This window comes from Vombatus ursinus, unplaced genomic scaffold (genome assembly GCF_900497805.2).
Source record: "Vombatus ursinus unplaced genomic scaffold, bare-nosed wombat genome assembly UNPS02015175.1, whole genome shotgun sequence".
In the NCBI taxonomy this organism is placed as follows: Eukaryota; Metazoa; Chordata; class Mammalia; order Diprotodontia; family Vombatidae; genus Vombatus; species Vombatus ursinus.
This window is the reverse complement of record NW_020954953.1, coordinates 14,678,151-14,692,787: the sequence shown is the minus strand read 5'-3', so window position 1 is coordinate 14,692,787 and position 14,637 is coordinate 14,678,151. Positions and strand designations below refer to the sequence as shown.

Genomic DNA, 14,637 nt, shown 5'->3' with positions numbered 1-14,637 from the left:
ATATTGGAGTTCATAAAGTATATATTTTGAAATAGGTGCATTCTTTTGGAATTGTTTAGGTAGTTATCTTGTGGAGGAAACTGGAATAAGTTTACACATTAATTTTTTTTTTACAACTGTGTGAACATTTCCATAATAAACTCCTATTTTCAGGGGTTTAAGATTTAACCACAGAACCCTGAAGTTTCTTCCTAGAAGTGGTGTCTGTATATTTTGTGCTCTATCAAGTTTAAAGAAAAAAAAAAGTCTGCTTTATATTATGTTTGTTATATAAATAAAACAGGAAACAAAAGCAAGAAACAAAAAAAGAAAAGCCCAACAATTTAAGTGGTGTCTATACTACCATTTCAATAGCACAACATCTGTTTTAGCATTCTAAATTCTCCTAATGTATACATCATTTTTAAGGAAAAATGAGGCCCCTTGGAAGGTGCAAAAATATACTTTAGGCCACCAAGGTGGTTTTTTTGCATGCTGCTATAGGACACTAACTACAGTGGTCTGAAAATGGTTACTGCACTTAGAGTGCCCAAAATGAGCTGTGTCTACATTGGAAAGTGAAGGAGAGATCATCCTCTGGAGAGTTCAGACAAAATGCCCTGATATTGAGAAAGGGGACTTTGATTGTCAGAATTTTCCAGAATGACTATCTGCTTACAGATAACAGTAACAAGATTATTACTTATCTCTCCACTTTATTTATCCTAAGTAGACAGATTTACTCCATGGCTTTTTATACTTTGAGAGGGTCTGGATAAACAAACTTTTTTTTTTTTTAATTTGCAAACATGTAGGGTAGTTGTTTTGTCAGAATTATATGAGTTGAGTGAATCTTGAATCCGGTGCAAATTCCAGCCATGGTACATGCAGATTGAAGCATTATGGGCACATTTGTATGTACTTGTAATAAGAGCTAAGAACAATTTTGATCTCAAAATTAGTGTGGACAAGAGCCAAGACCACAATGTGGTCTTTTTTTTCCTTTTGGCTGCCTTTTAAAAATTGTAAATAATGAAGATAATCAATTTTGAAAATTGTTTAGAGTGCATGGTGGGTAGGGGGACTGTTTATTAGTATCCTTTAATACTGCCTAAGTATTTACTTGTGGAATGAAATATATTAATGTGTGTTTTCCTGATAATTCAGTATTTCAGAAGGATAATAGGAACAGGTAAATAATGTGCATTTATTGAGAACAAAAATTAAACTCATATTCACCCTGGGACTGAACTTTAACTGGTACCTGGTTCTGGGATTTGAACTACACAATTTTATCTTTCTAAAATGACAATTTTCTATAAAGCCAAGTAGCATTATGACTGTAACAATTTGCAAAATATCAGAGGGTCATAGATTTGGAGCTAGAGGAACTTTAAAGCTTATCCATCCCAATCCTATCATTTTACAAATGAGGAAACTGAGGGCTAGAGATGTTAAGTGACTTGCCTAGGATTGCACAGGTAGTTATTAGCAGAGATTGGATTTGAACCAACCAGGTTCTCTGATTCCAAATCCAGTGTTTTGTTTTTGTTTTTTTTTTCCTACTGCACTATAAAATATGAAGTAGTTTTGGCCACTGTGAAGGCTGGAAAATAGGAAAGATTTTTACCCCCTAAGTGTGAAGATAAAAAGACTCCTTTTGAAAATGCCTCCTAACATTTTCAAGGAACTTTAGAACTCCTTCAAGAAACAATTGAGCTATTTCCCCCAGTGTGTTCAATACCAGTTATAGTTTGGGAGTAAGAAAATTTTCAAAAAGTGCAACTAGCTCATATTAATTGCCCAGTTAGAATTTATCAAAAACATAATTTTTGTTTCTCTTTGTGGTGGGTTGTTTTTTTTGGGGGGGGAATAGTCTATCATCACTGCTTATTTCCCAACCAAATTGCTTGTTCCAGTGAGCAAGTCTATAAAAAAAAGTTTGATATTTCTTGTCTTAATTGCTGCAACAGTGAATATTGGTAAGATATAACACAATGTGACACATTACAACAAATATAAATCATAAATCTTTTTAGAACTTTAGCTGTGACAATATTAGTGGGGGAATAAAGGAGATTAAAAAGGTATCCTCTAGTCCATCCTAAGAGAATGGATTTACTCTATCCATACTTCAGAAGACTAGAGCTCTTAATAAAAAAAGCTCTTAAAGAGACAATTAATGAGTAAAAGTAAAGGACATTCAAGCTAGCCACAAAAAGTAATCAGATTTGTAGGAACAGTTCTCGAGTGCATTAACTGTGCTCCTCTCCTCACTACTTTTTCTAACACATTTCTTTGTGCTCCAAATATCTGTATATTTAAACTGTTAACCTAAAACTGACTTCTGACAGGGTATTCTTACTGTAAAACAAATAAACCACATTCATTTTACAAATATTTTTGATTACCTAATAAATGTAAGACATTCTGCTAGGTAACAGAAGATAAAAAGATGAATAAGACAACCATGTTCCTGACCTTAGGGAGTCTAGTAGGGGTTATTAGACTTTTGCAAATCAATATATAAATACAAGGCAGAATGTGAAAGTACAAAAAAGAAAGCCAGAAAGATATACTGGACTTTAATATTTCAAAAAGTGGCACAGTTTACCATCTTCTCAAATGAAGTATGCATTTTTTAAAAAATAACACCTGCATTTAAAACGTGTGGCAAAAAAAAAAAAAAAGGTGCTTCTTCCAAGATAAATCAATATGGCTTTCCCATGACTACTCTTGTTTAAATCTGTGTGTGTTCAGTCTATGATAAGGCACAAAACTCATAATTCATGGAAATATTTTTTATTTCATGGATCAGCCTATTAGAGACTTAGAAGGAGGTATAAAGGTAATAGAAATATTTGCTATGGAGCTAGAAAATGGCACAAAGTAAAATGCATAATTTTCTTTTAAAAAAAGGCAAAAGGAGAAACTAGTTTAAAATCCTTTCCCTAAAGCCCAATGCCTGGAGTATAGAAAGCACTTAATAAATACTTGTTGATTGATATAAAAACCATAATCTAAATAGGAAAAGGGTAATCATCCAGGATTTTAACTCAGAGAATAACTTAGTTAAAACTAAAAGCATTTTTAAGTTGGAACTTTAAGGAATTTGACAATTGTATATATTATTAGAAAATTATCCAAAGGGCAATAGTGGAGGAATAATCACTTAAGATATTTAGTACTAACTTGTGATAAATGTTGGAAAATATCTAAATTCTTTATCACAATATTCACAAATTGATGTTTAAAAAATGAACACAATATGTTAAAAGGAACACAACACACTAAAGTTGATGTTTAAAGAACGAACACAATATGCTAAACGGAAATCAGAGTGAGATCTTACAAAGTGAAGTATATAACTGATGCCTAAAATAGTTTCACCATGAATGTTCAGATGATTGATGTGTTTTTGTTGTTGCACTAATTGTCTGAATAATTATCTTCACTTTCCACTTTATTTAGGTAGTAATTACCTGGACTTAACCCTTATATTTTAGAATTCCCTTAGACTTTAGTTCATTTCTATGGAATTAAAGTTGATAATACCCTTTTTGTTGAATGGTGTTCTATTTTGCCCTTCACTGAACATTGAAATTCATGTATGTTTTAATTTTCAATTGTTGTGGCTTTTACTCTCTTGTCTCAACTTTAAAGTTACTTATGTATAATTTTAGGCTATCTGATCAATTTTAACAAATGTTATTGAAAACTCCAAAGCATATGGTCTTGTAAAATTAATAATACTTAACATTTGTGTAATTTTAAAAGATACAATTCTCATTGGTCTATGTTTTGATGAATTTCACTGGCAGTTATCAGTGGACCATTAAGAAGTTTTGAATGCATGAATACAATTTAATAGGCAGCACTCTAGGCTCTTTTGCAAGGCCAGATGAACTATAGGGACTCTATAATGACCAGATTTTTTTTTTAATGTAACAGAATTTGAGCATGACATTAATGTGAAAAATTCTAAATCCTGTTCAAAAACTATTTTCCTTTGAGTTTTCAAAGTGAAAAACAAAACCCTACTAATGTTTTCCTTTTTGACTATATTGTGGAAACATAGATGATATTGTAAAATGCATATGCATTACACTGATTTTATTAAAAGGTTTTGAAATGATAAGGAATTTGATAATGTATCCTTGGAGAATATACCATTTTCCCATTGGTGTTGCAGTTTAGTAGTAAAAAGTACACTTAATGAATTGTTACTTAATTACTATATGCATCTGAGGGGGAAAAAAAAGGGATGACTCTGATTGGATTCTTTTCCATGGCTGTATTATAAGGTTATTGCTTACTACAATTTTGCACCTTTTATAATATAATAAAGTATATTCTTTAAATGACTTACGTTTTGAGAGTTCAGCTGAGAGTCTTATCATGTGTAGTTAAAATCATGATCACCAATACAGATGTTATGGTCAAAGACAACTCAAAGATTAGAGGCTGGACATCCAAACTATGTATAATAGACCTATGGGGTATATGGCAGGTTACTAAGGAGATTTCCAGTTTTACTGAGCCTCCCCCCCCCCAAAAAAAAGAGGAAGTGGGTTTCATATACAACCTTAAAATGCAAAGACTTCATGACATAAAAAAACTGTCCACCTATACAATATAAAAATTTTTAAGTAATTAGGTGAATAATTCAAGCATCAAAAACTGTATTTGCATTAGTTAACTGGATAACAGTCTGGAATTATCTGGCCTGAATTTTCCATTGCATTTTGTAGACTGAAATGGGGGAAGGGGAGTGTGAATCAAGAATAATGATTGTGACATCTCTCAGGAATTACCTGAAATGAACCAAACATTCATTCTCCAGAATGGTTTTGATTGAGTTAAGTAAAGTTCCTTTGAACCTTTTGTATCTTCCATGCAATTTTTATTTATTTTTTTAATGGATATTGTTTTGAGTTATCAAATATGCAGCATCCTGAGCACAGGTCACTTAGTTCTCATGAGTAGGGCTCAACTGACTGACTGATCAGTTGGGTTGTGGTAGGAGTCTTCAACAATGCCTAACCCTAGTGCCCCAAGAATATTTTGTGTCTTACTGACCCCGTGATCCTGAGCTTACTTGGAACGTTACTGAAATCCTCAAGAGTGAGTGTGAGTGTGTGTGTTTGTGTGTGTGTCCATGTATGTATGCGTTCAGGAACAGAAAAATAGAGAAAGGTAAGAAAGGAAAATTTACTAAAACCGTAAAGGTGTGGCGGTGTCTGTCACCACACTTGAACTAACAGCATCAACTCTGTGAAAAGAGAGAGAGAGAGAGAAGTTGGTGGGGAAATCTGTGATACGTGGAAGGTGCAACCAGAGGGTAAGGTTGAGGGTGGAGCGGGGGGGGGGGGTGAGAGAGAAGTCTGAAGGAACTGAAGTTGGATTGGAAGAATAATTTTGAAGGAACTAGATGTCATAAAATAAGTTTCATAGTTGTTTTATAAGATATAATGAATAAGAATATCTTCCCCATCAGTTTTCCACATAGACTGCATCTTCATACATACCGAAAGGACAAAGAATGAAACAGAAGAAAAAAATATCGTTGTTAGAGAAGGAAGAAAGGTGGAGATTGTAATGAGGACTCCGCAGCAGGGATTACGGTAGAAATAATAGTTACTAGGGACATGCCCGCCCCGCACATCTAAGGGATTTGAATAAAGTAGTAAGTGCCCCGCAGGAAATCAAGCCCGTAAAAGGTGCTGGGACTGGTTCAAACACAAAGCTTGGGAAAGAAGCAGTTTTATTGTCCTACCGCTCCCTTTGTCTCAACGCCCTCCTCCGGCAATGTAGGGCTAGTCTTTTCCTGGAGCCAGTCCAAGAGATCTTTAAATAATGCTGCCCGCCGCCCAGGGTTGGTCCACAGCCTGCACAAAAGAGCACACGCTTTGGAGGCGTTTCTCAGTTTCTAGTGCCCAGCTGTTAACTGAGACCAGACACGCTTCCACGTGTTGCTTAGACACGCCCTCTGTCAAAATCAGCTGCAACTTTTGACCACGCCCCCGTCTGCAAGCGACGGCCAATCGAATCATCCCGACTTCTTGACAGCCTCCTTCTCGGCTCAAGGCTGGGAGGGATGAAAACAGCCCTTTAAACCACCTGGAGCTGCCGTGCCCGGGTCAGACCTCCGCCAGCACGTTTAGCTGGCCCCGGAGCTCCGCCTCTTCTCGCGAGAGTCAACGAATGCCCCGGGATTTCTGTCTAGAAGATCTGTTTCCGGTCCCGCTGTCAGTAATTATGCGGCCGTTGCTGATGCTCAGAGCTGCTCGCTGCCTGTGGGCACGTGGAGCCCTAGTTAGGCCCCCCAGCCGGCCCGCGAGCTCTGGCAGCCCTCAGCTGGAGGAGCTCTTCTCCAGCGGCGGGGCCATGAGGAGTTTCCTTGAGCGCCTGGCGGGACCCGGGGTTCAGGGGTCGGAGTTGGCCATGGCGGCCCAGAGGCTGAGGGAGAAGGAGCAGGAACTGCGGGAGACGGAGCGGCTGCTGGAGGGTGAGGGCGCGGGAAGACAGGAGCGGTGCGGCGGCGCGGCGGCGAGGGAGGGCCGGTCCGGGGCCCCGGAAGGGTTTCTAGGGGGATCATGTCTGTTACCTCCCTCGACCTTCTTGAAACTGCTCGTTCTGGTAACTTGGAAGGTTAGGGATGCCTTATGGCTTATTGTTGGCGCGAACCAGAGGTTAAATCGTTTAACTTTGTCCTAGATCCCCCTCCTCCCTTTCATTTACACTTGTCTGTGGCATCTTAAAGCTCTTCGTTTGCAAACCCTTCATTTTATTTAAAAATACATTTACTAATGCCAATTGCCATTACATCAGTCATTTTAGCCTTACTCGTATTGAACCCTCCCTTGGGGCAAAGAAGAACTAATTAAGCAAAACGTTAGACAGGTTGATGGAGCCTGACATTATATATAGTATTTCAGTATAGTAGCCCCTCCCCCGCCCCCCCTTCTTCCTTTCTCCCTTCATTTTATAGAAGACACTGAAGCTCAGAAAGGTCACTTGATAAGGGTCTTACAACAAAGCCGAAATTAGAACTAAAGCTTCCTTACATAGTCTTTCCACCCAACTATGCTCACCCTGATCTATACTCTGGCCCTTCCTTGAACATTTTTCCATTCTAGACATTACTTATGTCATTCTTTCCCCTTAGAATTCCATCACCACCTCTGCCTGTGAAAATACTAGGAACCTATAAGATGCGTAATTGCAATGCTTCTTCTCCTGTGAATTTTTTACCAGGAGCCAGACACATTTTCTTTTTCCTCTGAACTTCTTTAGCACTTTTACCGAGCTTATAGCATATAACTGTAATACACAATAGTATGTTATAAACCTAGAGGGCAGTGTTTTGCTATGTATGTCTTACTTTTGCTTTACCTTCTCAATGGATGTGAAAGCTGAGGGAATTTGGAACTCAAAAATTTTTAAAAATGAACGTTAAAATTTACATGTAAGTGGAAAATATTAAATAAGTAAAAATAATTTTTTTTTTAAAAAGGAAGTATAGCTTGATACACGGTTTTAAGTAGTCAGGTAAAGCAGACCTCAGATTATCTGTAAATTTTAGTTTCATTCCAACTCTTCTATTGCCTAGAGAATTCAGTAATGAAAATAAAACCACACTTTGAAAGGTGTTTTTAAATAATAAAAACAGGAATGATTTTTGAAGAGATTACCTGTAGAGGTTGCTAATATTTAATCAGTGTTTTCTAATATAGATTCCCTAAACTTGAATATCTGTACAAGCATATTGGAAAGTTACTTTGGTGTTTGCTGGAAAAGAAAAATTAATAAAAAATGTACATTTTTCCTACACAAAATTTCAACTATTTTCTTGAAACTTATTACTTAAAATTAACTATGTAAATTCAAATCTTTGCTTTCCTAGATGAGAATGAAGACCTAAGGAAACTTGCAGAAAATGAAATAATTTCTTGTCAGAAAGAATTAACTAAATTGAAGCAAAAGGTATTGTACTTTTGAAAAGTAAGTGATGAAGTAGGAAAAAACATTTTGGGGCTTTTTTCACTGCCTGTCCTAGAAGGGAAGTTTCATAACCATATGCATCACATGGATTAAATATTGTAGTGATGCTGGCTTATAACTCTTTCCTGAAGTTTCAGTGACATTTAGAGGAATCTGTGATTATATCAATGTTGAGGAACTACCTTAATAGTGGAAATTACATCCTATCCCTATCTTATCCTGTGGGACTCTTGCCCATCTCCTGTGAATCCTACAGAGAGGTTCCAACCATTTGGGGGGATTTCCTTTATTATTTCTTGACATTGCATAGATACCAGTGAAGCAGATGCACAAGCTTTAAATCAAGCTAACAAATATTTAAAGCATTGGGTATACAAAGAAAGACAAAAAGCAAACTGCCTACTCTCAAGAAGCTCAGATCCTAATAGAGGAGACAACTACACAAATAAAATATATACAAGATAAGAGTATACATAAGACAGTCTTGGAGGGAAGGCACTAATATTAAGGAGGACCAGGGGAGGTTTGTTTTTTTTTTGCAGAAGATGGGACTTGAAGGAAACATTCTCACTGCATAACCTATCCACCTGCTTTTCACTTTTATGACTAAGAATATTACACTGGTTTTCCTTTATAATCCATGTGTTGTTTATACATATTGCAACTTGTTCTCACCCACCATGTGCTTCACTTGCCCTTTGGTTGACTCACAAATTTAATTCTGTATTCTCTGACTCTCAGTCATATAGCATCACCAGAAAAAATATTGGTGTTACAAAGATGGGCCTTTATTTCATGGAGAAATTTGGGTATTAATGAAACCACTGTACAGTTTCCCAATGGTAATTCCCCTTTCTCCTTCTTTTCAATTCTGGGTCCAATTTACTGTGTAACTGCAATGACCCATGTACTAATGCATTAGCTCTGGACTGTGCAACTGTCTATTATAGTCTGGACAATAGACATTTTTTAAAATAAATTTTTATTAGTATTAAAAAGGAAAAGAAAATCTGCAAAACTAGCACATTTTTAAAAATCTGAAAAGAGATGCCCCAGGGAACTCTTAACCCTGCAAAGGAGCTCAGAACCCTGAACCTAAGAGCCCTGGGAATAGCAGACTACTGTCCCTAGAACACAGAACCAAGTCCTCTGGCATCAAATCAAGTGCTGTTTCTACTATACCATATTGCTTTTCAGTGATTCTGTAATAATTTGCAGTTGTTTAACATCCTTAAATCCGTGTGTGTGTTTTTCCAAGTACAATAAAAATTTAGGACAGGGGCTGTGGTTTTTATTTCTTTTGTACAAAGTGTAATGCTCTCTTGACAAAAAATGCTTAATAAATGCTTGTCCGGCTGAATGGAAAAGCAGTTTGAACATACAGAAATAACATAAATACCTATTCTTATTAGATATTACATTTGTAACATCAACACATTAGTAATAGATCATTTTAATTGTTAAGAGTCATGCTGTATTGTTTATCATATTGAGATGTATCTGGAATACCACTGGTAAATTTTAACACTTAAATTGTCCCTGTCTGCCAATATCCCCTTTGTTCAATTTTTAAAATATCTATCTTGAATATGAGGGTTGGCATTTTTGTTTTTACAGATAATCTTACTCTTGATTCCCTCAGAAGAAAGAGATGAAAATGACTTAATCTTGGAATTAACTGCTGGAGTTGGGGGTCAGGAAGCTATGTTGTTTACTGCAGAGATGTTTGATATGTACCAGCGATATGCTACATATAAAAAATGGCATTTTGAAATACTGGAATATTTTCCCAGTGAAATAGGTCAGTAATACCGTATCATTCACTTGGAATTTAGTAGGATGATATCATTGGCCTAGTAAAGAACATGACTTGGAGCTATTTTGGGGTTCAAATCCTGTCTCTGAAACTAGCTGTGAGAGTGGCAAGTCTCTCTTCTACTGAGCCTGTTTGTTCATCTTTAGAGTAAGAGTAATACTTATACTACCTACTTCACGGAGTTGTGAGGAGGGTACTTTGTTTAAAGTGCTTTAAAAATGTGAATTTTTTCTTAAGGATTTTGGAGAGAAGGAACAAAAATGTACACACAGATTATTAGCTGTTTATAAATTACAGAAAAATTATCAATATGCAACACAATGATAAAACACAGGTCACTCCCATCCCCCCTCCCCCCCAAAAAAAGAGGACAGGGAGCATGTTATTTATGTTTTTGTACCCTGCCCCTACCTAATATGGTGCATTGAACAAAATAACTTACAGTCATTATGTCTGATGAAACATAATTCTTGTATTTAGGACATGTTGAGATAATATTACTGGTGAACTGAGCAAATAGATTATAAACTAATAGTATCTACAAAATTTGAATGCTTACTTTCTTTTTGTTGCTGTGCAAATTATATTTCAAGGTGGCAGAAGTTATAGTAGTCTTTGTAAATGGCAGTAATGAATACAAATTGTGCTTCCTCTGTCTTATAAGGTGGCCTAAGACATGCATCTGCCAGCATTGGGGGACCAGAAGCTTATAGACACATGAAGTTTGAAGGAGGTGTACATCGAGTACAACGAGTGCCTAAGACTGAAAAGCAAGGCCGGATGCACACCAGCACAATGACTGTAGCAGTATTGCCCCAGCCTACTGAAGTAAGCAGCAATATTTCCAGTTATTCTTGGAATCATTCTGTAGTTCCTTTTCTTATCATAGATTTAATTGGTTTTGAGAACCCATGATTTCACTTTGAGTTGTAGGGAAGGGGAAATTATAATTTATTTGTGCACCTCTTATCCTTATCTAACTTGTGAATAATACACATACTTTTCCTGAGGTCCTTCTTGTAGCACCACTTTTACTGGTGAGAGAACTTTAGAATATATTCTTACAACTTTGAAAACTAAATTACCTTCCATGGGATCCAAGGTAACCTAGCCTTTATAGTGGATTCTGCTCTATTACAAGTACAATATGACTGATTCTAGCATATTAACTACATAGATAGAATGCTACTTTAACATGTTAAAATTTTCACAATATGTCTAAAACCCATTAAAAAAAAACCTAATCCTGAAGGCCCAGAACAAATACATGCTATTTTTTAAAAATTGTTAACATTTTATATATTCACATGTATAATCAAATAAATTGTTCAGGTTAGGCTATATTTCCTGAAAATAACAAATTAGTTGAGAAGCATTTCTAAGAGGGGATATAGTGTAGGTTCCTAAACAGTGATCATAGACTTAGAGCTGAAAGGGACCTCAGAGGCCATTTAGGCCAGTGGTGTCAAACTCAAATAGAAATAAGCTCCACTAAACCATACAGAAGGATCTCTGTGGGCTGCATATATTGACTTAGAAAATAATATATTAACATTATATTTTATTGTTTTTATTTTCTTGTTAAATATTTTCCAGTTACATTTTAATCTGGTGAAGGCTACATTTGGGAGTGTTATGGACTGCATGTTTGACACTTCTGGTGTAGTCCAGCCCTGTCATTTTATAGATTAGAGAACGGATCCCAGACCAGCCTCAAGAATTCAACCAGTTCAATCCTTACTCATCTCATATATTGGATTCTGAGATATTTAATAAAAATTATTTTAGCTGATTTAATTCAATTTAATCTCCTATCTTGAAGTAGAACCTTGCTAATTTCCAAGGAATCTGTATTTTGAGGATTAAAAAAAATTTGGACAAAATTCTGAATGGCACTCTTTGTTACCTCTTTTTGATCCAAAGAAGTATCTGTCCTCTGACACCTGTAAGAGGCTGTCAGATGCATTACAGGTTGATATGACTCTCAGCTTTAAGCAAATAATCCTATATAAACATATGTATGTATATGTGTGTGAAATGATTTTTAATTCTATTTCTTTTTCTCATGTAGATTAACCTGGTAATCAATCCTAAAGATTTACGAATTGAAACTAAGCGAGCTAGTGGAGCTGGGGGTCAGCATGTAAACACTACTGACAGTGCTGTCCGAATAGTTCATCTTCCAACAGGTACTTGATTTTCTAACATAGAAGTTGAAGGGAACTATAAAAGCTCAATTGAGTGTCATAATGTAGTGATTTTTCCTAATGATAAAGTAGATCTGTAGTTATTGGTATAAAAAAACCTATTAAAGAACATATGAATATGTAAAACAGACATACTGTATATCCCTTGGCTTTGAAACTTGTTCTGATAATAGAAATACTTAGGACCAGTACCATAGATAGCTGGGGAGGAAATGAATGTGAATGGATAGCAATCTATACCTCTGGAGGGAAGTTATCCATTTTGATGAGACCAGGTATCCATGGAAGTAGACTTAGTACCCCTTACTTTTGAGATTCATTGTTAATATTGAACAGTGCAACAAAGTTTTCAAAGATGAACCTCCAAAAGAAAACCTAATTTGAAAGATTAATGGTAGATGGCCCAGATTGGGGAAATATATATATCCTGTGTTAAATGATTTATGTTTATTGTTTGATAAATGTCCAAAATGGGAACATTTATTCTGTAATTGGAACTTAAAAGGTGCTTTGTGAGCCTTTGAAAAATTGTCATGTTTTTGTAGTTTCATTTTTTACTAGAGCCCTCTTTTTTTTCTTATGAAATAGAAAAAGGAAGAGAAGGAAAAAAGGAGCATAAAACATGAAGAAGGCTTTCTGTTAAAACTCTCATTCTCATGACACTATTCAGGTGTTGCTACTGAATGCCAACAAGAGAGGTCTCAAATAAAAAATAAAGAAATGGCCATGAAAAAGTTACGAGCAAAACTATATAGCATGCAACTGGAAGAAGAGACCAACAAACGATACAATGCTAGAAAGATTCAGGTAAAATTTATTTAATGAGGTACTAAAATATCAAAAATGAAAACTTAAAAGCAATGAAAAAAGGTATATTAACTCCATTTCAAACTGCTAATTGTTTAATTTGTATCTTCAGAGAATTAAAGTTATTCAAATAGTTAAAGGACTAGACAGTTTTTTACATCCTTCCTAAAGGCATTTTTTAGTTAAACTGAATATACATATCTTTAGCACTCATTGTCATGCTAGGTTCTAAGGCAGATAAAAAGTTTAGATAAGGCAGTCCTAACCTACAAGTAGTTTACAGTCTAGTAGGATGTGTGATGGGGCAGCCAGGCTGCACAGTGGACAGAGTGCCAGGCCTACAGTCAGGAAGACTCATCTTCATGAGTTCAAATCTGGCCTCAGGACACTTACTAGCTTTGTGACCCTGGGCAAGTCACTTAACCCTGTTTGATTCCGTTTCCTCATCTATAAAATGATCTGCAGAAGGAAATGGCAAACTAGTATCTTTGCCAAGAAAACTAAATGGGTCATGAATAGTTGGACACAAATGAAAATAACTGAACAGGTTGTAATGACAAGCAAACAGTAGTACTATAGATAATGTAATAGTACTAATAGATAAGTACACAAAGAATCTCTCTTAGTAGATATAGCTCCTAAATTTTATATCTCTACCAAATTTATTTTTTTTAATTAATATAACACAGGTATTCCTCTTTTAAGGCCCCACCACTTCAGTGCCTCATCAAGGCACCAAAGCCTCGATCACAAGTTTGTTGTTTTTACCAAGCTAGAAATTCTTCAAGTTTAGATAGGTCCGGTGACAAACTAGCATCCAAGGACCAATGAAATTGAGATTGGTTGCTAGATGATGATTACTTTTGGCTACAACTCCACTGATAAAAAAAAAAAAAGTACCCATACATCAATGAATGCACAGATATTTTCAAGTACTCGAGTTTTTTGTTTGTGTGTGTATATATGGGGGAGAGGGAGGGAGGGAGGAAGGGAGGGACTCATTGTCCCGACTGGTTATTTAATTAGTTTAGCATCTGCCTGCAATTTATAATCTTACAGAAGTATCTGAGGTACTAAGAAGTTGAGTGACTGCCCGGAGCCACAAGCTTCTGATCCATCACATCATGCTATCTAAATACTATTACAGGCATTAAATATTTTAATCTAGTTTATGTTGCAGCCCGAGGAATCAGATATGATCAGGTTAAATTGCATTTTTTTTATCTCTTGTAAACTCACCTTTTGTTTTGTAGATTGGAACCAAAGGAAGATCAGAAAAAATAAGAACATACCATTTTCCACAAAATCGGGTTACAGATCACAGAATAAGCAAATCACTGTATGACATCCAAAGTTTCATGCTAGGAGAATATCTGCTAGATGAACTTGTACAGTCATTAAAGGAATATGCTGATTATGAATCTGTAACAGAAGTTATTTCAGAAAAATGTTAATTTGCCCCAAAAATCTGTATTGTAGCTTAGCAAAGTCAATTTCTGTTATGCCATCTTTAACGTACGTAAGGCTAATCCTTTTTAAAATGCCTGCTTGAACACTATAATCATTCATTTATAAATATGTATTTGAAAAGTAACAGAAGCCAGAGTAATTTGTGTTCCGGGTTCTTAAATTGTTCCTTTTGTTAGTTATGTTGTCAAAAGGTAGATACTTTTCCAGGCTTCTCACATCTATCTTCTCAAAAAATTCATTATGAATATGGTTGTAAATTTATTTGTTGTCCTAATAGATTATTTTCTTTTCGATTCAAATCAACAGATATTAAGTGCTTACCATGTGAAAGTATTAAATAGACAACTGGTTTAA

General features: G+C 35.7%; 1 protein-coding gene across 3 annotated transcripts; it reads left to right on the top strand.

Moving 5' to 3' along the window:
• Window positions 1-6,237: 6,237 nt before the first annotated feature.
• On the top strand, window positions 6,238-14,637 carry LOC114031413 (peptide chain release factor 1-like, mitochondrial). Of its 3 annotated transcripts, XM_027846477.1 has the most exons (7): window positions 6,238-6,487; window positions 7,886-7,965; window positions 9,601-9,784; window positions 10,464-10,627; window positions 11,871-11,988; window positions 12,677-12,813; window positions 14,067-14,637. In XM_027846477.1, the coding sequence occupies exons 1-7, from the start codon at window positions 6,238-6,240 to the stop codon at window positions 14,265-14,267; spliced, it is 1,134 nt and encodes a 377-aa protein (XP_027702278.1). In that variant the 3' UTR covers window positions 14,268-14,637. The 3 variants fall into 3 exon arrangements, with proteins under 3 accessions (XP_027702278.1, XP_027702279.1, XP_027702280.1); XM_027846478.1 differs by lacking the exon at window positions 14,067-14,637 and having other exon boundaries at window positions 12,595-12,682; XM_027846479.1 differs by lacking the exons at window positions 10,464-10,627; window positions 11,871-11,988; window positions 12,677-12,813; window positions 14,067-14,637 and having other exon boundaries at window positions 7,886-7,983; window positions 9,601-9,681.